Source organism: Mchenga conophoros, linkage group LG13 (assembly GCF_057382185.1).
Source record: "Mchenga conophoros isolate Kocher_MC1m ecotype Shallow Benthic linkage group LG13, M_conophoros_male_GT1.1, whole genome shotgun sequence".
In the NCBI taxonomy this organism is placed as follows: Eukaryota; Metazoa; Chordata; class Actinopteri; order Cichliformes; family Cichlidae; genus Mchenga; species Mchenga conophoros.
Window position 1 is genome coordinate 11,223,095 of NC_140538.1, and position 27,550 is coordinate 11,250,644.

The following is a 27,550-nucleotide window of genomic DNA, read 5'->3' on the forward strand; positions in this document are numbered from 1 at the left end:
CATTTTCTCAGTTTAAACATTTAGTATGTTGTCATTTCACAATGTTTATTTAAAGAGAGGATTTAAATGATTCAGACTCACATTTGAAAGAATATCCACATTTTGAAGAGGGATAGTTTTCAGATACAGATTTTAAAGAGTAGTGGTTTGTGCGTGGAAAAAAGAAATTTGATTAAGTTAAACTTCTGAATGCAAACAACAGAACTCTCTGTAGGACTAGAAATATTTTATTTTGGGTAATAAAGTTTAAGTTAAAGTTGGTATAAAATGGGATTTTTAAGATATGTCAGGTTTTGTTTTGTTTACCGTTGTAGGATGTCCTCTGTGAACAAGTTGTGGATCATTTCATAGAAATATCCTCCCAGCTTTAATCAATGAATGAATACATTTTCACTCCAGTGTCACATTTTTCTCCACTAGCAGACAAAGTGTAAAACCCCTGTTGGATTATAGAGTGGATTTCAAAGCGGGCCAAGTCATCGCCACAAAATCTCCCGTAAATTCTCTTTGATTTTCGGAGTGGTGCATCTACATGTATCGATATCAGAGGGCATGAATGGATAAGGACTGGCATTTTCCCAGCGTGACTCAGATTAGTTTAGTGGTGTGGAGCTAAAGGCCTTCAGTCGACACATTCCCAACACTTCCCTCATCAAACATTTACAGCTTCAGAACAACAGGCTCTGTTTCTGACCTTTAGGTCCTCCGCTGTGTGTGTGTATATGTGCGTGTGTGTGTGTGGCCGACATCCCCGCACTGGTTGTGTTTGTACCTTGTGTCTTCGCTCACCGCAGTGGGGCTGCTTCTGTGTGTGTGTTTGTTGTGTTGTTGGGTGACGTGGCGATGTCCTGCTGTGGTGCTGTGTGAAGGCGTAGGAGGTAGAGCAGAGTGGGAGGAGGGAGTGAGGGGGTGGTTGGTCAGGACAGCTTGGCAGCCGGCTGGAGGAACACCAGGCAGGGAGGGGAGTCATCGCCCTCAGCCTCCAGGACTGGACAGAGCCTCCGGGTCTGGGATAAACCACTCAGCGGGCCCTGAGACAGGATGGAGGAGAAGGAGGAGGCTCAAAGAGGGAAGGTAGGGATGATGAAGAAGGACAGGCAAAAAAAAAGGATTAAACCCTGCAGAGCAGAGTGAGGACCATGTGGGTGGGGAGAGCAGTGTGAAGTGTTGGGATGTTCGCCTCCCCCGTCTGTCTCACACAGCCAGCACTACCACTGCCAACATGACCAGCAGGGCAGGGGCATCTGTCTCCCTCCCAGCTACCCCCTCTCTGTCTCTCTCTGCCCCGAGCCACTGCCCTCTTCATCCTCCTCTTCTTCGCTCTTCCTTGTCTGTATCCCCCCACATCATTGCTTTCTAATGAACTTGTTGAAACAGCGACAATTTTAGCTTATAATTCATATCAGAGTAATTAAAATTCCTCACAGGGTGCTTATGAGCTCTGAGAAGCTCTGCAGAGACCGATGTTGGTTTTTTAAATTCAAAAAGTGTAGCAGATACTTTCTTAACTTTATTAACCATTTTATCTTTCCTCCTGTCTCCCTCTAAGTAAGTAGTAAATAAAGTTTTAATACCACAAGTCTTAAGTAATCTATGTGATGTTTTCAAGAGGAAGATGAGAAATCCCTCATCCAAAAATAAGGATGGAGGACACTGTCAGAGCAATCTGGAACACTCAGCAGTGCTTTAAGCTGATCGTCTCCATGCCACATACACTGAAGCAGTAAACTGTGGTAAAGAAGCTCCAAACAAGTGTACAGTTTTTGGAATTTGGACATTTTTGTATTTAAAATCTCTTTTATACTGGTCTTTAAAAATATTTTAAGAATTTGAGATACTGGATTTATGATTATTCTTATTAGCTGCATATCAATATGTGAGCAGTATATAACTTCTAATGCTCCTTGAGGTGGTGCTAGTCTGTGGTTTGTAATCTAAAGGTCGGGTTCCTACACAGGAGAGAAACGAAAACAATAAATAAATCCTCCCACAAAAGTGTTTTATTCATTGAGAACTGGTTTAATCTTTAATATTTCATCATATTATAGAGGATTAACTAGTGGCTATTTTTATTTAATAGACATATCAGACTAAATGATACATTTCCTTTTGAAATCTAGCAGAAGTAAATTTTAAAAAAATGAAAATACATAAGTAAAGCATGAGTAATCTGAAGTTGTGGTACTCGAGTAATTGTACTTAATACTTTGAAGCATTGTTTTATGTGTGCAAAAGTCTCTAAATTATCCTAAAGTTCCTCATATAGAAGACAGAAATATGTATAATTTTATAGATGGCTGGTTAAATATGTAAATGTGCATTCCAGTGCTGTGACATCGCTCTCATTATCTGTGTGTGTGTGTGTGTGTGTGTGTGTGTGTGTGTGTAAATGAATGAGTTCACCACTGCATTTGAGGGGAGCATGGATGGATGAATGAGTGAAATAATGGGCTGCTGGTGGGAAATATCTCAACACACATTCATCCACCACCCCCAAACACACATTCAACACACACAATTTCTCACGCATCCTTGAACTCCAGCTGGAACACACACACACACTCTGAGTTTAATCCTAGTGTGCAGTGAAAGAGTTCATTGTCTGTAGGAGCGGCTGTTTTTTTCTCATTATTATCATTTATGAGTGAAAAAGCATTAAATTTAAAAAAACAACTGTATGACAGTATGTTGCCCATAGTAATGATCTTGACATAGTGATATAGTGATATACTACAACACTCTCTATGTTGGAAGTCCTGAAAAAGCAAGCAGTAGGAACGATGCATGTGTCTTATAGGTCTGAAAATCTAAAAATGAAGTCACAGCATTTTTCTTCTTCTCTCAGTGTCCCACAGGGGGCGACTTCTTGTACTAACGCACTTTGTTTAGAAGTGTAAAGGAAAGTTACCGTTGGCTCATTTGATCTTTGACCTGAGAAAACACAGTCCTGAGGAGTATATGAGCTCCATCACTAGTTTGAAGTCTTATTGAACACCATGTGAAGCTTATTTTCTTATAAAGTCATTAAAGTCAGCAAAAATGATGAAGGATTGTATGAGTGACAAGCTGCTGCCCTGTGAGCACACGGTGTCCCTCGGTCTCTCATGCAGGGATTATACTCCGTTAATAACGAGCACTCATTCCTGCTATATCGCTCTGAAGACCGCAGGCAGAGCTGTTGACTTGTAATGTCTCTGCAAAGGAGTGTTTACAGTTGCAGACATCTGCAGTGCAGCATATCCACGAGGTGGAAAATGTGACACGCCTGTAAGGCCTGATGTAGACTTCTGCGTACTAAATTCACAGGAGGAATCAGCAGTACTGAACAGACCAATCAGAATAGTTGCGGGCTGTGTCGACTTGACGTGTGGTTGCACTTTTAGGGAGCTGTCTGTCAGGTTACGATGTTTGCTGTTAGATAAAAACGAAAGTTTGGGGCCTGCGGGCATCACGGCAACTTCATTAATTATTTCACTCTGATTCTGTTGATAAGAAACACCAGCTGAGTCATGAACTGGTACCTTTGGTTACTAGTCACTCATTTTATAAAAAATATTTGGTCGAGTGTGTCACTAATGTATCCCTGAATAAGTGTTTTAATAAGATTTCATCCAGTTTCACATAAGATGAGTGGTTTTTTGTTTGTTTTTTGTTGACTCTTCCTCATTAATTATCAATAGGTTGATAATGCGGCCTACTGGACTAAACTTCTTCTGTATATAAATTAGCTCTTCATGCACCAAGCTTATCGACTCGATGCCTCAAGTCAGCATTTTTTTTTTTAAACGTACTTTATAGTTTTCAAAAACTGTCTGGAAGAGGAATTTTTAATAGCCGTCATTATATAAACATCTAGCCAGCATCCAGTCCTTTGATACATTTCAGCTACTGCATCATCCCTATGTGCACTCACAGTGAAAAACTTAAACCGCACTCGTATCCCTGTAAACACTGTTGATTGCTTGATCAAAACAAAGTCCGGTGATATTAAAAGCTCTTTGTGGATCCAGCTCTCTTTCAATATTTACAACATTTGGTTTTATATTAGCCAGGAGGGTACGTTCTTCTCACACTCTTTCAGTCAATATTGTGTGTGTGTGTGTGTGTGTGTGTGTGCGTTGCAGGCTGCAGCAGTTGGACCGTCACTGTCAGAGCAGCGCCCAGCAGGTGTGTGAGCTGCTGGCCAAACAGAACCAGCTGATGCAGGAGAGAAACACACTGAGCGAGGAGATGCAGAGCCTACGCATCGAGGTACGAACACACAGAGGAGTGTGTGATTGTGTGTGACTCACTGTTCTGATACTAAATGAATTTGTAGTCGTGTCTTTTCTCTCTGGGAGCACGCTAAGAGTTGTCAGTTTACCAAGAATAAAAACCAGTAAGAAGACATTTGTCCCTTCGTGACTAATGATTCTGTCTGGTTCTGGATTTGCTGAAAAACATGTTGTCTGTATTCTGCTGTGATTCATTATCACAGGGTGTGTTTGTGCGCGCCTCTGTGTGTGTTCACATACACTTCTCACTATGTGTTGTGTGTTTGTCTTTCAAGCTGCCGAACACGAGACGAACTGAGACTCTGTCCACATGAGTCTGTCTCACCGGTTTCCCTTCATCGCTCCGTGGATCACGATGTTCTGTTCGTTTGTCAACAGGAAAACAAACTGTTGTTTACTTAGAGGATATTTATGTCCTCTATTCGGTATTAATGTGGATTGTGTTCATGTAACTGGGTTTTTTGTGGCATTTTTTTGTCTCATGACTGAGTGTAATTATGATTGATAGGTCAAGTGAGTATTCAAAGTATGTTTTTTTTTTTTCCCCTCCCATCCATTTTAATAAATAAAAGCTCAGTCCACTAATGAGCTTTCTGAAGTACAACTTCTTTATATAGAAATGCTAACATGATGCACAACTCCATGTCCAATAGGAAGTGTCCTGGATTAAAAACTGTAAAGATCCTAATCCAAACTTTACTTCCATTACAGGATTTTATTTGCTGGGAAACTTTGAGCATAAAGTGCCTCTGTAAACCTCTGCCATACTGGACATAGACTTGATTTGTATTAAAGCTTGTTATGATGTGTGCAAAGCGCACCCCCAACACTCATTTTGTGAGTTTTTAGTGAACATTGTTTTTTTGCTCTGTTTAGACTGAGCTGAAACTCCACAAAGCGAACAAAAAGTCGACACGATGGCAGCAGATTGACATAGTGCTTTATTGAAGCTGTCTGTAAGAAGGAAAATAATGTGCATCCCTATCATATACATTTTATGTGTAAAAATACTAAGGATGTACAGAGTAAAAAAACCAGCTTCATGTTGATGGTAATTTGTTGTTTTCACATCGTGGCGGGCTCACTGGCCAGCAGCTCTGCATCTGCACGGAGCACAGAAAAAGGCTTTTCTGTGAAGCTCTCCAGAGTTTCCCCGATGCCGTGTCAGAGTCTACGCCATCTCTGTGCCTTCGACAAGAGCGGCGACGACCTCGGCCGCGCAGCGACTTGGGAAAACGCGGCCCACTCTGCCGAACAGCTGGAAGCTGTCCGCAAATGTCTCACGCAACTGTAAAGCTACAGTGGATGGACATGGCATCAAAACCCAGTTATACTGTGTAATATTTGTACATGTTTGCTGTTTTGTTTTTTTTTGTTTGCCGTTTATAAATAAATGCATCTCATGCTTGTTTATGTTAAATGTGATGATAGCGGTCTAGTACCAGAGAGAGGAGAGGGGAGGGGGAATCTGCCGCAGACACGAGGTCGAACACTTTCACCTTCCAAACACTCGAGCCGTTTACTGATCACCTGGCGGAGAGCGGTTTGCCATTTAGAGCTGATGGGTTCATTAACAATGGAAGAGGTCAGTTCTTGAAAGAATTTTACATATGTCTGAAACACGAGTGGGGTCTTATGTGTTGTGTGATAGGTGTACAAACAGCAGCAGCTTTAAGAGGGAACACCATCAGCGCAGCATCAAATCTCAAACTGCTGAGGCCACCAGTAAAGCTGTGAGGAACAATGAATTTCTGCATTCAGTTTAAGAACTGAGCCACGTGTCCACGACTGATTTGCTGTTCCACACTGAGTAAGTGTGTTACAAAGCGTTACCTTCCCCCCTATTAAAAGTCAGAGGAAACCCTTCTTTTTTTAGGATCTCTGACCCCACAGTCAGACTCTGATATCATTGCTGTCACTACATGGACCTGTATCCATCGAGGATGGAGTGTGGGAGAGTTGGCGGCTTACTGTTGAAAAAAACTTTGCGAATCAGAGCAGGAATCTGGGACATCAGTGCCACGGCTGATCAGTGGATTTGTTTTTTTAAACAAACACTGACCAATTTACTAAAAATTCCAACTGAGCCCAGTTCACAGGCCGCTCTAACTCGTCTCAGCATGCGACACACTTCATCCAGTCTCGCCAACTCTCAACATCAGAGCAACATCAAAGCTAGTGGTTGTAGATGGAGGGGGAGATGTGTTTTGAAAAATCCTCATTTCCTTACAAACATAAAAAACAAGCTAAAAGTCTTCCTTTAAAGCAAAGCTGAACCAGACTCCTCTGAGTCATATAAAAAGTGATGGGTGTTGAAAGTGCTATGGCCGAAGCTACAAAGCGATATTTTATGAACTCTGGTTTCTAATGATTTTTGGCGTTAAGCGTGCACATGCAGCTAGAACTCCTCAGTCGCTCGCAGACCTGGGTCAAATCAAAGCTGAAATCCTTCCAAATACTTGGGGAGCGTTTGCTTGAGCCTGTCGAGGGTGCCAGCTGGGTGGGATTTGTACTCATTTCGCTTCAGCCGTGCCAGACAGGCTCAATCGATCACAGAGCAGTATTTTTCATAAGAGTTCTGAGTGCCACTTTGACTCAGGACTGGTGAAGCGGACAGAGGAGGACTACAGCTTGCAGGCCAGCGCCATCCTTTTATACTTTCTGCCATAAAGCGCCTAGTAGCGGTTTAATGGATGTGCAACAGTAAAGCATATGGACTTCAGAGCAGCGGAAAAACAGGTAATTTGTTGTATATCTGAAAATGGAAAAAAAAAAAAAAGGAGACATTTATTTCTAGCACAAAGTGTTGAAACACAGCTACATCCCCTTACTGCTAAACGCCAAAACAACATTAAATAAATTAAATAGAAAATAAATTCAAGTTATCCATCAATAAAGATAAAAAACATTCAAATAAATAAAGTGGAATACAGTTTTCCACGGCTAATAAGAGCACATCCCCTGGTACTCTTTTAATCCGTCATCCTGACACTGAAGGTGACATCTCCCCCACAAGATGAACATGTCGCTATTTTAAAATTTTAAAAATATATTACCTCACATCTGGCGATATATATATTTTTGTCTCAGAAATGCTGGGTGTCAACGTCTTTGACTTGTTCTGAGCTAAACCGTAAGGCTTACTGGCCATTTGAAGACAGTGACTTTGAGGGGACTTTCAAATCTTGTTGGTCAGACTGGAAGACATACGACAACGTGACGACTGGAAACAAAGAAAAGTCCACAAGGGAGAAATGACGGCGCGCGTTATAGACAGAAGAGTGCGGGGATGGTTTAGTGGTAAGGACCTGATCTTTAAATAAACTTGATCTTCTAAACATCCAAAGAACCGACAGGAACACGACGACTCGCCTTCAAACATACATTTCTTAACCGAGTGCTAACTCACCTCTCCTCAAAACACTTACAGCTAAAGCCTTGCATTCAGCCTTTTGTGCTGCACTTGTTATCCTTCTGCTCAACTTCCACTTTGTCTTTCTCACCCGACTGTGCCTTAACCATCACCGACACACACCTGTAATAAGAATAAATATGAGCAACATCTACTAGTCTTCATATCTGACATCTCATTGAGATAATTATGCAGATTCCTAGATGTTTCTCCCAAACTTTCGTCGTCTGTCTTTAATATGTCCTGTCACCTCTGGGCTGTCACATTTTGGTCACAAAACAACACGAAAACATTAAAACAAAAAAACAAATGGAGCAGGAAGGCTATCTGCTTTCCCTCCTACATTCTTCAGCCATTTTTGTTTCTTGAGGTGCTTTTTTTTCCCTCTCAGCCCTAAGAAATAACAATATATTTCTTTCTAGAATAATGTAATAACAATAGAAAAAGTTAAATATAAAACTGATGAGTAGAACAATAAATAAAACATATATATATTATAACCATTGCTGTGATTCTTGTAAACCCATAACAGTTGACGTGTACCTCCTCACAAAACATATATACTTTTTATACCTGTTACCTCACGGCTCCTTATCACATTATAAATATTTCACATCTTTCCTGATTTTTTTTCTCATCGCTGCACTCACCCTGCCATCTCAGACTTTTTTTTTTTTTTTTTTTTTTGCTCTGTGCTGAATCTGCTCCTTTCTTCAGGTTCCCTTTCCTGCACATAGACACAGAGGTACAGCCACATGGATCCAACAGCCGCTATAACGATGCGTCACAGTAAAGCTTTCCATCGTCGAAACAAAAGTACCGTTTTGCTTTTGTGTTCCCTTTCAGAGATTTAAACTCAGCGGGACTGAAAACTAAAAAAGAAAAAAAAATTGGGGGGAAACATTCAAACCAGCTGTTTTCACCTCTGCAGTAATATATGCATCGACCATCTTGCACTGCACTGTAGGTTATGTAGTAAAGCTCATGGGTTGAGAGTCACATCCTTCTGAACTGCTGTGCTTTGAGATGCGATCTTAAAACACAAACCCATAACTGGACCTTAAACACGCACACAGACACACACGACACGCGTTTGATCTACAGAGCTGATGTGTAAGAGCTGTGCATCAGGAGCAGCAGCTGTTCTGCAGCTGTATAAGCATAAGTGTGGTTCATGTTTTGCTGGCGCTTGTATAATGATCAGCAGCATTTAGCCAGTATTGTAGCACCGGGTTTTAGTAGTAGCAGTAATAGTATAAGAGCAGTAGGAACAGCGGTACCTGTAATAGTTGTTGTAGTAGTTGAAATAGCAGCAACGATGATAATGACTTGCACTGAGCAAAACCTGAGTCAAATCCTGCTCGACAACATGAGGTGTGTAGGATTCTGCTCACTGGTGACAACTGCTTCCTCGATGCCAGGCAGCCTCAATAAATCCCAGAATTATGTAACTGAGGATTTCAAATCTGACCTGTCTGCAAAAGCCTGAGATACAACTGGTAATGGCAGTTTGGGTTTTGAATGATTTGAGTGTTTCCGTCCCACGGATAAAGAAGCCACAAAAACGTCTCCTTAGAAATGCATCAGCTGTTGTCTAAGTGCATCAGAGATGTTCATTTTTAGAGTTTGGCAGGCCCGACACACGTCAAAGCACAGCAGGCCACCGGAGGTGCACCCATCATTAAAGGGTCATTACATAACAACTGATCACATCACAGTTCGGATCACCTGGGGTTGCAGTGCAGGATTAGACCGTAATTTCGCCTGAAGGTTTTTTCTAAGGAGGGATTGGAGAGAATTAAAAAAAAAAGAGAGAGAGAAAAGAAGCACACTGGAGAGGTGAAGAACAGATAACGAGGAAGAGGAAAAGGGCAAAAATCCTTCAAGTCATGGTTGTTCTGGGTTGGTCCAAAGCTGTGGGTCTCTTTGCGCCCACAGTGATGGCCTCAGAGACCAGCTGTGATGATGTCACTGTGATGGACAGTTCATTCCCGACCGCTGGCAGAGTACGAGAACTGCGGGAAGTGTGGTCGTCTCTCGTTGTCCAGACAGTCCATCCCATCCTCATCGACTAAGAAAAAAATATGAAAAGTATAGATTCAGAGGTCATTTTTAAAGCATTTACTATATAACACAGTTCATTTGTATTAATACATGACATCAATCAGGAAATATACAACTTCTCTCTCTCATCTGATCATCTTCTCTGTTACTGTCGAGTTAAACAATTAAAAAGTAAGTTTCTGATGTGCCAGTTTCATTCTACTAACATGTGACCTACAAACAAGTGGAACCTCACATCAGTTCATGTATAATACAGCGTTAAATGATTTTAAAAGCACGATCTGTATCCCAGAAGCCCAGAAGAGCTGCATGTGGCCGGAGGACTAACACAGAGACACTCGAATAAACAGACAAAGGTGTTTGTTCCACAGTGTGAAACAGTCATCTGTTTGAGTAAACGCTGTCATTTCACCACTAACATTTTACAGAAATCCTGACACGTATTAAACACCCGACAACAGAGAATGCATGTTTGTTTATTTCACCATTATGTCCAAGGACAATATCTGCAGCTTTGTAAAAAAACAAAATTTGTGATTGAGTCAAATTATGTTCTTGACTTATTTGTTCATATGCGCGTGTGGAAAAGAAAGAGGCACGAGACACTCACATTTCTCTGGTGGGGTGATTGTGATGGTCTGAGCTGTGAACTCCTCATCAAAGTATCTGGTGTCTGTCTCCGACGTCACCTGAGGCTTGAACGGAGGAACGAGCTGGGACAGAGATGCGAAGAGATCACATCAGATTGTAAATAACAGCAGTGGGCGTTGTTGTTGTTCCAGACTGACAGACATAAAAATTCCTGTAACTAAAAGTCAGGAAAAAAAGGCCAGGAAGAAGAAGAAATAAATCCACCAAAATCCTCCTTTCACCACAGTTATTATTCATAGTTAACATCCGAGCCTCAGATCCAGAGTGTCTTGTCTTTACATCATTACCATAAAACCCTATAAATAGTAGTTAAACCAACTGAATAATTTCAAGGAGGTCTTTTATGCTTTTGAATCACTGGACTCTACTAAACTCTGCAACAGAACAAAACAACTTTTTAAAAAAAAAGTCAAATGAGGAGGCTTGACACCTGTTTAGCTGCTTAAGTGATGCCACCTGACTCTCACTTGATGGTGTTATATGAGAAACACATGCACAGGATACAAAGTCACACATCTCTGTAACACTGTGCTCTTTACAGCTGCCTGTCTTAATAAGTTGAATACATTATTTTCTACAGTCCTATTATGTTTAATTAGACATGCAAACTATACCTTTTTATCGTAGACATCCTGCCAGTCAATACCAGAGAAAAAACTGTGTCTCATTATTTCTTTAGCATCATCTGGCCCTCCTCCGAGCCTAGGGCAGAGGACAGGTGAAGACAGGATTGTTAGAAGCAGAAGTGACAAACGCAGTAAGAAATGAACAGCACAGCGTGAACAGAATGTGAACAGATTTCTACAATTTTCTATATGGCGTCTTACTGCTGCTATATCGACAAATGGTGGCTAATCAGTGATCTACAGAATGAAAGGCTTTGCCCATTAAAACAGCAGTAAGAATCAGCACATCTCTATATTTGTATGATTAGTGGCTGTACACTAAAAGTAGTGGGTGTTTTTTGTTTATATAGCAAAATAACTAAAGTTAGTCTCCTCTGTGTGTCTGAAGGTAGTAACTGAAAAATAACTTTACACAAAGGGCACAAATATGAATCATCTTCCCAACTTTTCCCACTTTTGCCGGTGGTTGTCAATTCACCAGATCTGTTAATATCTTGTATTAAGTCAGTACCGGGCCATATTGGCGATACAAAGTAAAAATTTAAATTTCACTGACATGGTGATACGAATAAAGAGATTTATTTGACATCAAAATAGTATTTCTAATAGAGGTCCTGCTTCACATTACTGAATAAATTTGATTTCATGTGAAAGTAAAAAAAAAAAAAAAAGCTTCGACACACACCGTTTGTTCGGATCTTTGAAGAGCAGGCCAGACAGCAGGGACTTTGCGTCAGCTGACAGAGTGCGGGGGAACTTGATGTCCTCCATGAGGATGAGCTCAAACAGCTTCTCGTGGTCTTGGTTGTAGAAAGGCAGGCGACCGCACATCATCTCGTACGTCACAACACCCAGACCCCACCAGTCCACCGCTCGACCGTAGTCATTGTCCTCCAGGACCTGAGGAGCAAACACAAAGATACGAAATTTCTGTCTTTTAAAATGGGACCATTAGTTTTATTGGGCATCTGCTTTTTCTAGTGAACGTCTGCATTTATTTTATTGGACAATATTGACTGCTTAAGGTATCCATTGAATAAACAGATGAGCGAGGAACGGCACCAAAGGACAGTCAATATGCCATTAGGCTCCAGGGATGAATAAAACCAAAAAGTTGTCTGAGATGAACAGAAGTTGCTGCACAGTTATCAAGGACTAAGGTGTAGACGACAGCCCCCACCTCTCTCAATACACAGCCACGTACAGAGGCAAATATTATGGGATGGCAGGTCTTCAGAGGCTCCTGTTACAGTAGGAAAGTCGGCGTGTTGGCGTGGCCTACCAGATGCCCCCCCGGTTGCTGCCAGCTCTCCCTGGCACACTAAGCTCTCCTGGCAGTGACAGACAAGAATGTCCCTGGATGGAAAAGGCAGGAACAGCCTCCAGTCCAAGTCAGGGCCACACCAACCTCCAAGCTGGGTGGCACAAGTACTGCATGGTAAACTGCTGTGTTTCATGTCTATTTGTGTGTGTTTTAAGGAAAATTGTACTGTTTAGTAAGTCACTTTTATATCTAAATCTCGCGTTTGGGCCGCCTTCCTACTCTTCATCCCTTCCTGCCTTCCTTGCACTATCCTCTCCATCCTGTCTTATCCTGCCTTCTCCATCCTCTAATCATGCCTTCCCTCACTCGCTTTCCTCTCTTTCATCCCCTCATGTTCCGCTCTGCAAACCTCTGGAAGGGAGAAGGAGAAGAGAAGGAGGCAGAAACAAGAAGAGAGGTATTTCAGGTGCTGTTGAGGCCCTCATTAACATAATAAGCTTATTAACATGATGAGTACAAGTGTGTGCATGTGTTGCACGTGTGTGTGTGTATGTGCGTGTGACTGACAAACAGACAGGGCTGGAGAGCAGCCAGAACAGCATATGTTGTACATCTCGCCAATAATAACAACATCTCACTCACTGTTAATAATGGACCAGTCAGGGTGGACATGAGCACACGCTAACAGAGACTAAAACGTTCACAAAAGGCCTGTTTGTACTGCCACTATTTAAAATGACATGAAACAATTACACAGTGAATTTAATAATATCATAATATTTAAAAACATATACTCCACTCTGAACTAACACCAGACATTGTGTGGCAGATGCTGGGAGGACAGGTGTCATAAATACATAACTGGCTCATATTAAACAGAAAACAGGGTCACATATCAAAACTTTTAATAAACTTTAAAAAACAACAACAAAAAAACGTTGATGCATACTAATTGCAAATTGTGCTTTGATGTTCACATAGGCCTTATTAGCAGTGTCAAAAGGTGAAAACAGTGTCTAAAATCAAACCATACCACTCTAAATGTATCAGTTCAATGTTACGGATGTGATATAATCAACTGTATGAGGAAACTCGAGGAAGCAAAATCTAGTTTTATTTAGCATATTTCTGCATTTTAAATCCTAAACAGAGTTGCTGTCATTTAAAGTAACCACAGCCTAAAATGCCGTGAAGGCAGGCAGAAAATATGCAATATGCTTATTTTGAATACATTTTTACTTGGCAGTTTCTTTCCAGCTCTACAATTAGATAAGACGGCTGAATTCAAATGTCACAGTGCACCACGCAGGGAAGAAAAAAAAAAAAGGAAGAATACGAAGAACACACCAAACAGCTGCCTGTGAGTTTCTACAGCAGTTCAATACCACGGAAAGCTGGTCATTAACTGACTGAGCTCATGCACTTGACACTAAACTGCTAATGATGCAGGCGGACTGCTTCAATGTGTGCAAGTCAACATGTACAGTACGTGGAAGTGAATAAGAGACTTATGAGTGCTATTTTATGTGTGAATGTGTGTTTGGGTGAGAATTAAGCTGGTCACCCAGTTGGCAGCTGCAGAGAAGAGCTGGGGGAATGAAACACACCGCCAGCTCCAGATATATTACTGACTGGTACGGCTGGAGGGATAACACTGGCTTAGACTGCTGGGAGACTGCAAGACACACACACGCACACACACACAGCAGATGGAATATTTATCCATCCTCATCAAATTCATAAAGTTTTGAGTGTGAGATGTTTGGTGTTGTTTCAGTTCCTGCAGCTCGAGGACGCACGCACGCACGCACGCGCACACACACACACACACACACACACACACACACACACACACACACACACACACACACACACACACACACACACACACACACACACACACACACACACACACACACACACGGAACCGTTTATGAAATTCAGAGCAGCTTACGAGGTTGATTTTGCATCTTTGTACAAAAAAGGTACAGAAATGTAAACTAATCAGTGTGTCCAGTTAGGCATGTATACGTATGTGGTTGTCAGTGTCTGTAACAGTGTGTGTAATGGTGTGTCCGTGTGTCCTGGGACTAAAGAAAGTGGTGGCAGCTCGGTTGCAGGCAGGGAGCAGATTAATCCACACAGAGCCAGAATGATGCCCCACAGCCCGAGGCATGGAGGCACTGGAGTGTGTATGCGTGTGTGTGTGTGTTTATGGCATGTGTGGTTATGTGTATAATTTAAAAAGAGGCAGGGCAAATAAATAGGACAAGACAGGAAGAAACAAATGGGACAAATCGAGAGGAGAGGAGAGGAGAGGAGAGGAGAGGAAAGAAGAAGGAGAGGAGAGGAGGAAAGAAGGAGGTGAGGAAGAGGAGGAGAGGATGCGAAGAAGAGAAGGAGGAGAGGAGAGTGATTTAAAGCAGCAGTGATGGAGAAGGTCCTGTCCTGTCCTGGTCCCTATAGTGGCAGCCATGTGGCAGCTAGCTGCCGATCGCAGGATGAGGGCTTTGGCAGCCTGGACAGGGCTAGATGGGACGGGATGGGCACACACAGCCTGAGGCTGTACCAGCCCAGATACCCAGCAGGAAACACAAACACACATCCACATACACAGTTCATATACTGTGAACATACTATCCCATATTGTGGGTATCAGACAGAGGCCTTCCATCTCCAAAGTGTCATCACTTGAAAATGAATTTGTGCTGTCACTGTGCTAACATTTTGAAATACGCTGACTGTTTGTGAAACATTTACAATAGAAAAGGAGTCGCAATAATACCCAACATATACAACATACAAACAAAATAAAAACAAACACATAAAAATAAATGGAAAAGGCCCAAATCCATTCCCTTTAACACTTTCAAATTTGCCACAAAGAAATGTGTCAAACGCACAAAAAAGAAAAGGAAAAAAAACACTCTCCATGTGTTTTCTCTGATCCCGTTCCATCCCTTTGCGAGGATCTTACACTGCTTATTCTTTATTAATCTTACATTAATCTTTTTTATAATTGTTGACTTCCCTTGAAACAAATGATAACACTTCAATCTAATTCTTTACGAGTTTGGATGAAGAATTATTCAGCGTTGCGTTGCTGCAGTATCTGTTTGTGTGTTCTTCAGGCACGCAGCAGACAGAAACCCTCTTTATTCACTTCTCATCTGCCCTTTTCACTGACGGCAAACACAGGAACTGTCTGAATTTCACTCCTGTAACCCTGAAATATTTTCTCTCCCTTCTCATCTTCCTCTGTCTTCAACCCCCATCCCCCCTTTTTCTTTTTTATCCCGGCTACTTTGCATCTCTGTAACTTGGCTCCGAGCAAACTGTGTTATTTTTACACGCAGGCGGGCGAGCAGAGCTTGCGGGCGGGCGAGTGGCGGCGGCGGTGGTGTAGATTTCCAGGTTTTTTCCGAGCACCTTCCTCCAACCTCGCCCATCTGCCGCCATCTGCCTCGCTTTAGCCTGCACTTTCTACTGCAATCACACACACACACACACACAGCGCACACGCGCGCACACACACATATAAATACACACAGACGCACATCCTGTGAAAAATAACCAACAGCCTCCAATCAGCTTTTGGCACGCAAAGGAAGGGACTAAAAAAAAAAAAAGCACAAAATGCTGCGCCAAATTGTCCTCCATACTTTTTTGAGTGGGATATATACTATGCCTCTCCCCTCCTGCCTTCATCTCCACATCACCATCGCTCTGCTTCCACCACCCACAGTCGTGCAACACTCTCTGCAGTTGATCTGCTGGCCTTCGAGTGAGGCAGAGCTGATGACTGGACAGCGGATGGTTGAAAAAAATGATTACAAGATCGTAGCGCTGTGTGTTTGTGTGTGTTTTTGTGTGTGTGTGTGAGAGGAACCGTGCTTTGCCCTTTTCCAATTCAACCAACACCCTGCTTCGCACGCAAAAACTGCATATTTACTGTTCACCCTGATATTATGGAAATTGTTTGCCTGTGAAATTTGCAAATGAAACTGTACATACATAAATTCCACTATAAGAAGACTCCTAACACCCTCATGAGTGTTATGGGTAACGGGTCGGGAGAGAGTCTCTGGATCATCACTTTGTGATTCAAGTGTACTGAGCGCATTAGCTCCGCCTCAACCAGACACATAAATGAAACAATAAGATAATTCATGATAACGAAACACAGAATGACCTCTCTTTCAGTGTGTTTCAATACTTAGAAATACATTTTGCTATTAACAATGGATTTTTGTAATGCAGTAAAGGATACTGTATGTGTGGCTCCTACAGGTTCTTCATGAACCTACCCTGCAGGCACCCATTTATCAAAGCTCAGTAATAATTCCGGTAGTTAAATTAATCAGCCAGGGCTGTTGTTAGATAAACAGAAACTGTGCAGTGGGCAACATGAGTCTCACAGTTCACAGGGGCCTTCCTGGTGGAACCCTGAGCACTGCAGAAAAGCTGCCTAATGGATAGGCCGCCTGTGGATGCCACAGATGCTTTTATGTACTACGAGGCCTAAGTCAATCTGCTCAGTTTACGGAACATAACATACAGTCACTGAGATTTCTCTTGTTGATCAATTATATAAATCAGTTTAAAAAGTGGACGCTCCTTCGTGGATCTGGTGGTTTGAATCCTTTGCTTTTTGGCCTTTGAACACCTAACATGTTCATGACTGAATCAATGTCGCATGTGGAAACAGGCTGAGCTCTATATCCTGCACCTCTAAAAATATCTTACACGTACATTGTCCTGACAGTGTATGGTTTTTACATGGTGCCCAGAACTACTATACAGTACAACTCTCAGGAATGTGCCCTGTGACATATTAGCAATTTCTTTAACTGCTTCTCATCTCTTCTTCTTCTTATCTATAAATAAAAACAGAATTTTAATGAAAACGTTAAGCAACAAATGCATCAAATTCTCTGACACCACACATCATGTTACACTTCAAATTTCACACGTGGGGTACACACGTGAGTGATCAATTAGTGAAGATCAAAGAAAAAAAGCTTCTCCTTTCCTGTACAAGATTACAGATGTGCATACATCCAGGTGAAAATACCAAGGATGTGTGCTTATTTACCGCATTGCAGTGCAGTGCAGGCACCTCACATTCACCCTCTGATGACAAAAACATAAATGTATATACACACATTTAAAAAAAAAAAAACATTACCTCAGGTGCAAGGTACTCTGGTGTACCACAGAAGGTCTTCATGGTAGCAGCATCAGTGATGCCCTCCTTGCAGAGCCCAAAATCTGTGATTTTGATATGGCCATCTTTATCCAGCATTAAGTTTTCCAACTGGAAGGAAATCAAAATCTCTTTGTCATTATGTGACACTTTATTAACTGGCTGAACACTTTTTGTGCACTGTGGAGTCAAACTTGTTATCACTTTGAAGAGGAAAGCAGTGAGGGACGAGTAAGCTGTATTGTATTACTCCACAGTGTGGCAGTACACACACTCAGACACACAAACACCAAGTTGAAAAGGGAAATAAACTTCAGGCATGTAGTGGAGCCACTCAACCTTTTAATTTTAATGGCTGAAGTGTTTTTCTCACTCTCTGTCTGCTTTTTCTCCTTTCTGTTTTCTTGGCTGCTGCGAGTGGGGCTGGGGCCAAGGCTGCCAGGCAGGCACTCAGACGGAGCAATCTACCTCTCTACCTCTGTGGCATCAGCACCTCTCTCCTTCCCTCTCTCCCTGCCTCCTGCAATTCTTTGCTGCTTTATGTCTGTGTGAGTTTGTCCCTGTCCGTCTCTTTAATTACTACACATCCTGAGCCACTTGTCTTCTCCTGGACGGGGAGGGACACCGAAACACAAGAGGTGGGAGGGGGGCAAAAACAAAAGAAGTTTTCCCTAAAATATCTGATCACTCTCTTCCATGCCCCCAGCCTGCTTTTCCTCCCTGTTTCTGTTTACCTTGAGGTCCCGGTACACAATCTTGGCTGAATGCAGGTAGTCGAGAGCCGAAACAATCTCTGCGCCGTAGAAGCGCGTGCGCTCCTCTGAGAACACCCGTTCTCTGGACAAATGGAAAAACAGCTGCGGGAAAAGGAGGAAGGACGAGAAGGGAAGAGCGGGTGAGAGGGAGAGAACAGAGAGAGGGCGGGGGAGAGAGAAGGGGGAGAGACAGCAGGGACGGCACAGCAATAATTACTGATTTATTGGAGGAAATTAGCACAACACAAACTGGCTGCCCGCACCATATTGAGATGATAGATAGCGGAGGGGAGGGTGAGTGGGGTGTGTGTGCGCGTGTGTGTGTGTGAGGGGTGCATGTGTGTGGGGGGGGTCTCAGAGGACGGCGGGTGGAGGCGCTCGGCAGCTGGCGCCTCATCTAGTGGCCCCCCCCACACCCCCTTCTCACTACACATACACAGACACGCATACCTCTTCCACGTTACCCTCTGGGCTAGGTTGGCACGGTGCTGGCGTGGAGTTCGGCGATGGGGGCCAAATCAAGGGTTTAATCAATACACCAGTCTAGTTAAAGACAGGCCGACTGCCGCTGTCGCCAACAGCCCCCCGACTGCCTACGGTGCAGTACTCATTAGTGGCCTAACTGGCCTTGCCCCCTGAGCCTCCGTCTTCATTTGCTCCATTCTCATATCCACCGTTCTCTGTTTTTGGCACAAGGCTTATTTTCATACTTTAAAGAGTACAACCCCTCCTGTGGTTTGACCTCTCCTGTCTTCCTTTTAAATGGCTCACCTCACATTCCCTTCCTCACTTACTTTCTCCTTCGCTGTCAGTTGTCAAGTTCTCACTGTCACACAGCTACACATGTGGCACCAAACTGACATCAGCCTGCTGTGCCGCAACAGTCGAGTCGTACAAATTACCCATGAGGCCAAAGGGCAGATATCTCCCCATTAATTGTTCAGGGAGGTTTGCATAATGGCCACTGGAGTGATCCTCACAGACCACCTTGCTCAAATGGTGTCTGTTTGTGTGCAAGTGTGTGCATGTGTGTGTGTATGTGTTGAAGCTGTGGTGAGAGGGGGTAACACGACAGGTGGGCCTTCATCAGTGTACTGGCAGCTGTGACTGTGGCAGGTTTGTAATGGGTTCGGTGTGTGTGTGTGGTGTGTGTGTGAGGCATGTGTGGTCACAATTTGTCCGTTGAGGTAAAAATTTGGTGCGTGTGTTTGTATGTATGTGTGAGTTCTGCTCAGGCCTGGTGCTGGCTGAACTGCTTAACTAGCTGGGAGGGGAGCAGGTGACAGTTACACTAAGGGAATGAACCAAGATTGCAAAAACGGCCCGATTAAAAATCTGAGAAATGGAAAAGTGGGGGAATCCAAACTCATTTCATCTCAGACTGTCATTCTGGCTGTGTCCTCCCCATAGGTGTGTTCATGAATAGACACACGCAGGAGAAGGAGAGTACAGAAAAGAGAGGCGAGAAGGCAAGTGAGAGGCCAGTTGGTTGGAAAATTAACCGTGTTAGAAAGCAATCAAAAAGCGAAACTTTAGCCACTTCTTCAGTGTTTGCACGTTCAACCGATCATTCCCGGCACTGCTGCTGCAGCTTTGCACATACAATTACAACATATTCTGTATTCATCTGTGAGACATTTATGAACCCAAAAAACTGTTTAGGAAATTGTCTTTGAAATAATAATAATCACAAAAACAACTAATTTACAATTTAAATCCAGTCTCTTTTAGTTTGGCTGAACACTGGCATCTGGAGAGTGATTAAATATGATTTAAAACACTTGTAACAACCCTGATATATAAAAACTGAAATGAAAATTAAGATAACAGATCCAGGAATGTATCTGTTTACATACCATAAGACAGTTACTGTGAGAAAGTAACTCGCCGACAGTTATTGTGGTGGAAATGTGGTTTAACCGGCTCTTTAAAGTAGTAACACAAAGATGAGAAACCACACACAGCACATCCATCACAAATGTGTGTGTCTCTTACCTCTCCTCCATTCACATACTCCATGACGAAACAGAGGCGGTCTTTAGTCTGGAATGAGTATTTTAGAGACTGAAACAAAAACCACACACACAAACAATTTATATAAAAGAAATCATTCACCGAGGCACTGAAAGCATCAGCCTTGCATTAATTAAAATAAAATAATCTCAGGATATATATGTAATATAACATTTCAGGCCTAACTGGTTGTACAGGAGAGGTAATATGGAATGCTCCTTCTTCATTTGGCTTAAAAAACACAAACAATCTGCCTGTTTTCGTATGCACTCCCTGTACAGTGAACAGTGAAGTGGGTGAGTGAACGATTTCATACACAGCAGGAAGTCTTGCCGTTCTAGCTAGAACAGCAGGAGGAGCACAACGTGATCGGCCTAAGCTTTAAACTGTTTATGCCTCTATTTGTTTATTCAAAGCAAGTAGGTGTCTGTGTGTCTGTGTGTTCACTTTCTCTTTTGAGGGAGAAATCTGCTAAACAAAAGAACAGTTGGTTGAAGTCTCTTTGTGGCTGCAGGTGTGACGGGGCTAAACTCAGATGTGAAGTGTAATTGCTCTTTCGATAGTGTGTGTGTGTGTGTGTCTGTGTGTGAACATGCATATATGTGTGCAGCAGCTAATGTGTGAATGTGTACATCAAAGCTAACAGATGCAGCTGTTAAAGTACAACAATGTGGCTTCTAAATCATAACTCAGGTATGTGGAGGATGAATAAGCTGTGTGTGTACAGATGTCAGGACACGGTCCATATGTAAAGATCTATAAATTTAAACCAGTTGTGTTTAGTGTGTACGAGGTACTTACAGTTAGAAAGGGGTGCCTGGTGTTTTTTAGTACTCTGCTCTCTGTGAGTGTGTGAGCCACTTCATCCTGTTCAGACAACATGCAATAAAAACCATTATCAGTCCACTTAAACCACTAAGAAAGAGGACAGCTGAACAGTGCTGCAGCAGTACAATAAAAACAACCAATACTGACATCTGACATTACCCAGAATCAAAAGTACAGTAAAAGATAAAATATTCAAATTAATGGACGCAACTGAAAATACATACTTGATGTATTTTCCAGACTCACCTTGGCTATAATGACTTCTTTTTTAAGGATTTTCATGGCGTAGTATTTCCCGCTGGCCTTTTCCCGGACAAGAATCACTTTACCAAAGGTTCCCTTTCCCAGCAGCTTCAGGTAGTCGAAGTCGCTCATTGTCTATTAGAGGAAAAAAAGAGAAGGCCAATATCATGAGTTCCTCAGTTGAATAATTGATGCAGTATCTACTGGCATTTAGAAACATTAAAATCCCATTGGAAGTGTAGGGCTGTGAATATTTTGAAATAAGTATATTTTTCTCCTTTAAGCAATACAATGAGGATTCTCTGTGAAGCCGTTTTTCATGTAACAGAAAAGTGGCAATCTTCCTCAATGTAAATGATATCTAAATTCAAGCAGCCAAAAACAACATTTATTGACTGCTACTGGGCTAAATGCCATGAAATTCATGAGTGATGTTAATGGCACCCGTGAGATGACTCCCAGTCATCTTCATGACCATGCCGAGTGCGACTGTCAGGTCAAAACAAGCCCTTTAGTCTACGATAGACACTGAAAACAGATTTTTATTGAACCATAACATTATTACATAAAACCTTTACAGAGTGGGGTGTAATAAACAGCAGAGCCAGAGGAGGCAGCTAGTGGTAGATTGTTAAATTTATTTTTTTATGTATGTAGTAGGAAATGTGCCCAAGTATCACCTGTGCCTTCACAGAAGATATTTAGCAGGACTGATTTTACTCGCTGGAGTATTATAACATGAAAAAAATTATGAGCTGACATAAAACAGCATAACGGCTGGAATATTTTTTGTACCTTGGGTATAAAATACATGCACGTGCAAGTGTAGTTTTTACCTTTCTTTTGTGGTGTGTAGTGGAGATGTCCATCTCCTCCTCCACCATGTTGTCGATGTTGGAGGTGGGGCTGCACTGGATCCTTTCCTCCTCTTGTCTCTGCAGCTTGTCAGCCACCATCTGAATTGCCTCTGTCCACTCATCTCTGGAGTCAAAGCATGTAAAAAGGTAAAGTTAGCATTTGCAGCCTTACTAAGACCTTTCTTAATATACTGACTGTCCAAAAAGGTCCAGTTTACTATGCTTAAGCACACACCTGTAACTAGCACATGTATAAAAACATTAAATTGGTGTAATGCATTATACTGGTCCTAATATTAAAAAGAAATTTGAGTGCACTTATTTAACCAGGTTTTTAAAGGCATCAAAGTGTTTTCAATTAACATAAACACCTATTTGTTCAACAGAGTGGAAACACGGTCAACTAGAGAATCAACCAAATGAGCAATGATCATAGAGCAGAACTAATGCCTACCAGTCTGTGTGTGTGCATGTGCGAGAGGCGAGGGGGTGAATGAGTGTGTGCAAATACACACCAGTGCATTAGAGGGAACAATGCTTTGTTTTTTGCTAACATTGTTCCTCCCCATTGACTTTCCATTAGCAGTGATGTTCAACATCTGTTCAGAGAAGGTGTGTGTGTGCGTGTGTGTGTGTGTGATTATAATCTGTAGCAGCATGGATGGCCATGCATCAAGATGTTAAGGTGCATTAACTGTATTTAACAATGATGAATATAATGGTTAGGACAGAGGGTCTAGCTTCCCTCTGCCCTGAGAAGAGAAGAGAAGAGAAGAGAAGAGAAGAGAAGAGAAGAGAAGAGAAGAGAAGAGAAGAGAAGAGAAGAGAAGAGAAGAGAAGAGAAGAGAAGAGAAGAGAAGAGAAGAGAAGAGAAGAGAAGAGAAGAGAAGATTCTGTGATTTTAGCAGTATCCAAAAAATTGTAAATTAGTTTAAGTTCACACAACTTGAAAGTTTTCCTCAAGAATGAAATGGTTCAAAATGACTTGTACTTTGAAGTTTTTTTTATGCCACTGATCTTCACTCAAACAGTGTTAATCCTGTGCCACATGCAGGGGTTACATGTTAGCAGAAAACACCAGAGAGCTTGAACTGAGGTGAAGTAAAAATGATACTCAAATATTCTGAAATCCCCTGGACTCGGGAGAAGCAAATCTGGATTTACGAGAATGCACTTTGAAAACACACTTACCCAGAGTAAGCTGTGAGGAGATCATAATAATGAAACCTGCTTGACTCATAAACATTCACCTCTGTCTGCTTTGTTTTGTTTTGAGTTAGACGCCCATATGTTTCCTTGAGGGATCTGGAGGAATATTCATCTGAACCTAAACAGAGCAGTGTGTTTTTAAGATCTGAATCTCTTTCTTCTGCAAAGACTTCTTAGCATACCCTACACACTCCAAAACAAGGGCAAACTCAAGTTACACTCTATCAACAACAGTGGAGCACTCAATTTGTGGCATCCATATTGTGCGAATGTGTGTGTGCTACGTGAAAAGCAACGGGAACTCTCTCAAGGTCAGACAGCAGATAAATGCTCTCTCATTTTGAGTATTTTTTTTTGTGTAATGAGGGGTTTTTTTTTGCTAATGAGAGATAATGGGCCTGCCTACAGTCGGGCACCACGCCAACACGTGCCACCCTCTCTGGGTTGGTGCTGTGGTAGCTGGAGCTCTGCCAGCACGGGTACAGTACAACAGATACAGTAACACACAACAGCACAGACTCCCACACGCAGACTTTTTTCCAACCCACTTCAATAACGCAAAAAATCTTGCGCACACTTCTACAACAAAGCACAGGCACATCTGGAGCTCACAGTCATCTACTTCCTCTTCCTCCATCAATATAAAGTTATTAGTTTAATGTTATTTGATTATCTAGAGACTAAACTACTATAAAAGCAACATATAACACCAAGTTAGACAGACAGCTGCAGCCCACACACATAGACCCCCAAAAAAATGAATAAATAAAAAGAAGAACACACACACACACACACACACACACACACACACACACACACACACACACACACACACACACACAAACACACACACACACACAAACTCAAAGGATGCACAGAAGCATCTGTGGTCTTCTGGGCAAAGCTGTTCATTTTCTGGAGATAAACACCTCAGCTCCTCAGAAAGGAACTGAGCAGCTGGAGAATTTATGCCAACGCAACTTGAAAGGTCTCCTTTCCACTCTGTCTCTCTCACCCTCTCCTTTCTCTCTCACACCACCAAAAGCAATACAGTACAGACCTCTTCATACATCCTGTATCCCTGCCATTGATAATTCGTTTACCCATGTACTTTCCATTTATTTTACTTCAACATGATTTGTACTCATTTGGCTATTTTTGCTTCCCTTAATGGAAAAAAAAATGCTTCGTCAAGCAGTCGTGGATGTCAATTTGACTGGTGGTAGCCACAGGTTATTGAGAAAGAGGCACGATACTCAAGAAAAATTCAAGCACCGACTTGTGGCATGAAAAACACCGCAACAACAGCTGACCCTGAAAGCAACAAACTGTCTCTTCTGGGAAGAGAGTGTAAATCAATTCCAAATGGAATGTAATACAAAGAATACATTACTGTGCAAAAATCAGCCTGTCATTTCTTTATATTTTGCATGCAATGATCCAAACTCTCTTGCAATTTTAAATTTCTTTTTAAGTGCTCTTGAGCAATAGTTCTCTGGGTTTCTGAAGGGCTTTCAAAGTGGTTTTTTGGCTGGTTTTCATTCATTTTTAGTCCAGTATCTCCACCTGATCATTTTCAGTTTAATGTTTTTTGTTTGTTGAAACACTAACCTATGCATCCTACAAGGATAAAAAGGCAACTAACTCAAGAGATGAACCACTGTCGTGTCTACATATAACAGTCAGCTTATCAAGGAAGCAATTTTAAATAACTTTTTTTACAAGTGTATAATTTATTCTCATTTCTTTAGTTGAATCTAAGGAAAAGACAAACATAACACAGTTTGGTAAGCAAAAAATAATATTTTTGCACTAATGAGGTGATTGAAGAAGCTATTAGCCAAAAACTTGGAATATCTCAGCATGGTGCGCAGTATCATTAAAAATATAAGGAAACTGGAGGAGTGGAGAACACAAGTGGCAGTAGCATGCCCAAAAACATATCTATAGTGGATGAACAGGGTCTTAAAGTCATGCGTTCCAGCAAAGACCTGACACAGAACCTGAGCGATGCACCAGGACATTCATGATATGTGATCCATCTACTGTTAACTGAAGTGTCATCAAAAATGGTCTCAGTGCAAGCGTAGCTATCAAGAAGAAATTCTTAAGGAAGGGAAATGAACTGGATTGAAAATCTGTGGCATTCACATTTTTGATTCAAGTTGTTGTCAATATGTACAGAAGACAGATGTACAACAGTGAGAGTCATCAATAAAACATGGTGGAGGCTCTGTCATGGTTTGGGGTTTTCAGCCAGTGCTGGAGATTTTCTCAAAACTGGTGGAATTAACAGAGAATAGACATTTTTTGGTATTCTGACTAATAAGTCTTAACTAGATTACAAAATGTCCATTCAGCATGCTGCACTCATTTCTCAGAGAGATATAGATACTCACTGATCAAACCCTGATTGTTGAACACTTTAGGAATTGTTGCCTAAAGGAAAACTGACCTCTCATCTGGGGAGTCCACATGGAACGTCCTCTCGATGACCGTGGTCCACTGGAGGCAGCGTATGATGAAGGTGTTTGACTTCGGCCTCTCTGTCTTCATCAGCTGACATTCTAAAAATAAAGAAAGAAAGAAAGAAAAGAAAAGAAAAGAAAAGAAAGAAAATGGGCACCCAGAGGAAAGTGATTTCTTCACTGTACGATGACTGCAATCACTTTGCACTCCAGAAAAACAAATAAGCAGAAACAAACTCAGATGAGGTCAGAGCACTTCTAACTCTACCAGAAATAAATTAAGATGTAGTGACTTCAGGTCAAAGTTACTTATGACTTATGACAAGTTAAAAATATGCACGTATAGCATGTCGGCCATTGGATTTGCCAGGGTATTTTTTTTCTACACTTGTGCCTAGGCAGTTGTTATTAGCAACATCTGTATTTTTCCCTTAAAGCCCTCTGCTGTTAAAAAGGCCTAGTCCTTGCCACAGTGACACTAGAATTCATTTAGCTAGAAAAAGAAGCCATGTAACAAATTACCCTTAACATTATCATTAAGAAAACATGCACTTTGTATTTTAATTTGTTGATTTAAAAAAAACGGCAACTTCAGCAACCAATGACTGTGCCAAGGGATATTATGTGGTGCACCACATACGCATCTGGTGACTATCAGAACAGACGCATTTCTATGAAAATAGGCAATACAGCAGTCCATTACTGCGCAAAGCATACTACAGTACACAAAAGCAGAAACGTATACACACATAGCCAGATGGGGCTGTGAGCTTGCTGTGGGAAAGAATGCATCTTCATTGCCCCTTTGCAGTCTCTCTGGTTTTTGGAGACGAGAACTGATGTAAAAGAGCCTAATGAGTCACCTTTTGTCCTCTCGTCTCCCCCACTTGCTCTACATATGTGACCCTCCATCTCTCTCTCTCCTGTTTTCTCCTCCCCTCTGTCCTCTTTTTGTCTCCTGTCATTCTCCGCTCACCTTCTCTCCCTCGCTCATCTCTCCCTTCCCCTCCTTATAATGCTATCTGTTTAACTGTGGCACAGCACAGCATGTCATGGCTCTGCCTAAATATAGACAGGAAGGTTAATGACAAGACCACAGTGCTTCGATGTAAACACACACAAAACTACACACACAAAGAAGCTACAACCTGACTTGTGAATACAGCCTGCAGTGTTGCCTGAAAACAATGTTATGCTATGGTTGATGCCAAAAAACACTCACACCCACACACAGACAAACACACACATACACACACGTAAAAGTAAAGTTTGAATGAAATTGGGTTGTTTGCCACAGCAGGCAATTGTGAAAACTGTGTAGCAGTGTTAGTGTGTGTGTGCGCGCGCGCGCGAAAGGCTTGTATGTATGAGTCCCTCTGCAGGGAACAGGCCTGTACCATCTCTGTTCCATCTGACCACTTCTGTTGTTCACGCACGCAAACACACACGCACAACCACGCAAAAACAAACAAACACATACACGCACACAGTCACACACACACACACCACCTGGCCTCCCAGCTTTGGGCAACAGATGTGGCAATGCCAGTGCTGTGCCAAGCAGCCAGGGCCGGATGTATGGCCTGGCTTGTCCTCCTCACAAACTCTTTCCTCTCCCCTTTTTCCTCCTTCTCCAGTCCTGTCTTCGTCTCCTCCTCCCTGTCTGTTTGGTGCTGATGA

At 42.1% G+C, this 27,550-nt stretch overlaps 2 protein-coding genes across 7 annotated transcripts in view; one reads left to right on the forward strand and one right to left on the reverse strand.

Annotated features, from left to right (window-relative positions):
* The window catches only part of sdccag8 (SHH signaling and ciliogenesis regulator sdccag8), a 49,859-nt gene extending 44,758 nt beyond the window's left edge, over positions 1–5,101 (forward strand). For both annotated transcript variants that reach the window (XM_085296434.1, XM_085296433.1), the window contains exons 17-18: positions 4,125–4,251; positions 4,550–5,101. In XM_085296434.1, the coding sequence (XP_085152560.1) occupies positions 4,125–4,251; positions 4,550–4,588 (166 nt within the window). In that variant the 3' untranslated portion in view covers positions 4,589–5,101. The remainder of the gene's footprint in view (positions 1–4,124; positions 4,252–4,549) is intronic.
* A 96-nt stretch (positions 5,102–5,197) lies between these two features.
* Positions 5,198–27,550, reverse strand: part of akt3a (AKT serine/threonine kinase 3a) — a 55,310-nt gene continuing 32,957 nt past the window's right edge. For 2 of the 5 annotated variants that reach the window (XM_085296435.1, XM_085296436.1), the window contains 11 exons: positions 25,858–25,969; positions 22,173–22,317; positions 21,340–21,471; positions 21,067–21,132; positions 20,248–20,316; positions 18,232–18,354; positions 17,480–17,608; positions 11,713–11,927; positions 11,016–11,103; positions 10,361–10,463; positions 5,198–9,757 (listed from right to left, as the gene is read on the reverse strand). In XM_085296435.1, the coding sequence (XP_085152561.1) occupies positions 9,672–9,757; positions 10,361–10,463; positions 11,016–11,103; positions 11,713–11,927; positions 17,480–17,608; positions 18,232–18,354; positions 20,248–20,316; positions 21,067–21,132; positions 21,340–21,471; positions 22,173–22,317; positions 25,858–25,969 (1,268 nt within the window). In that variant the 3' untranslated portion in view covers positions 5,198–9,671. The remainder of the gene's footprint in view (positions 9,758–10,360; positions 10,464–11,015; positions 11,104–11,712; positions 11,928–17,479; positions 17,609–18,231; positions 18,355–20,247; positions 20,317–21,066; positions 21,133–21,339; positions 21,472–22,172; positions 22,318–25,857; positions 25,970–27,550) is intronic. The other 3 variants (XR_014894809.1, XR_014894807.1, XR_014894808.1) reach the window with 3 other exon arrangements.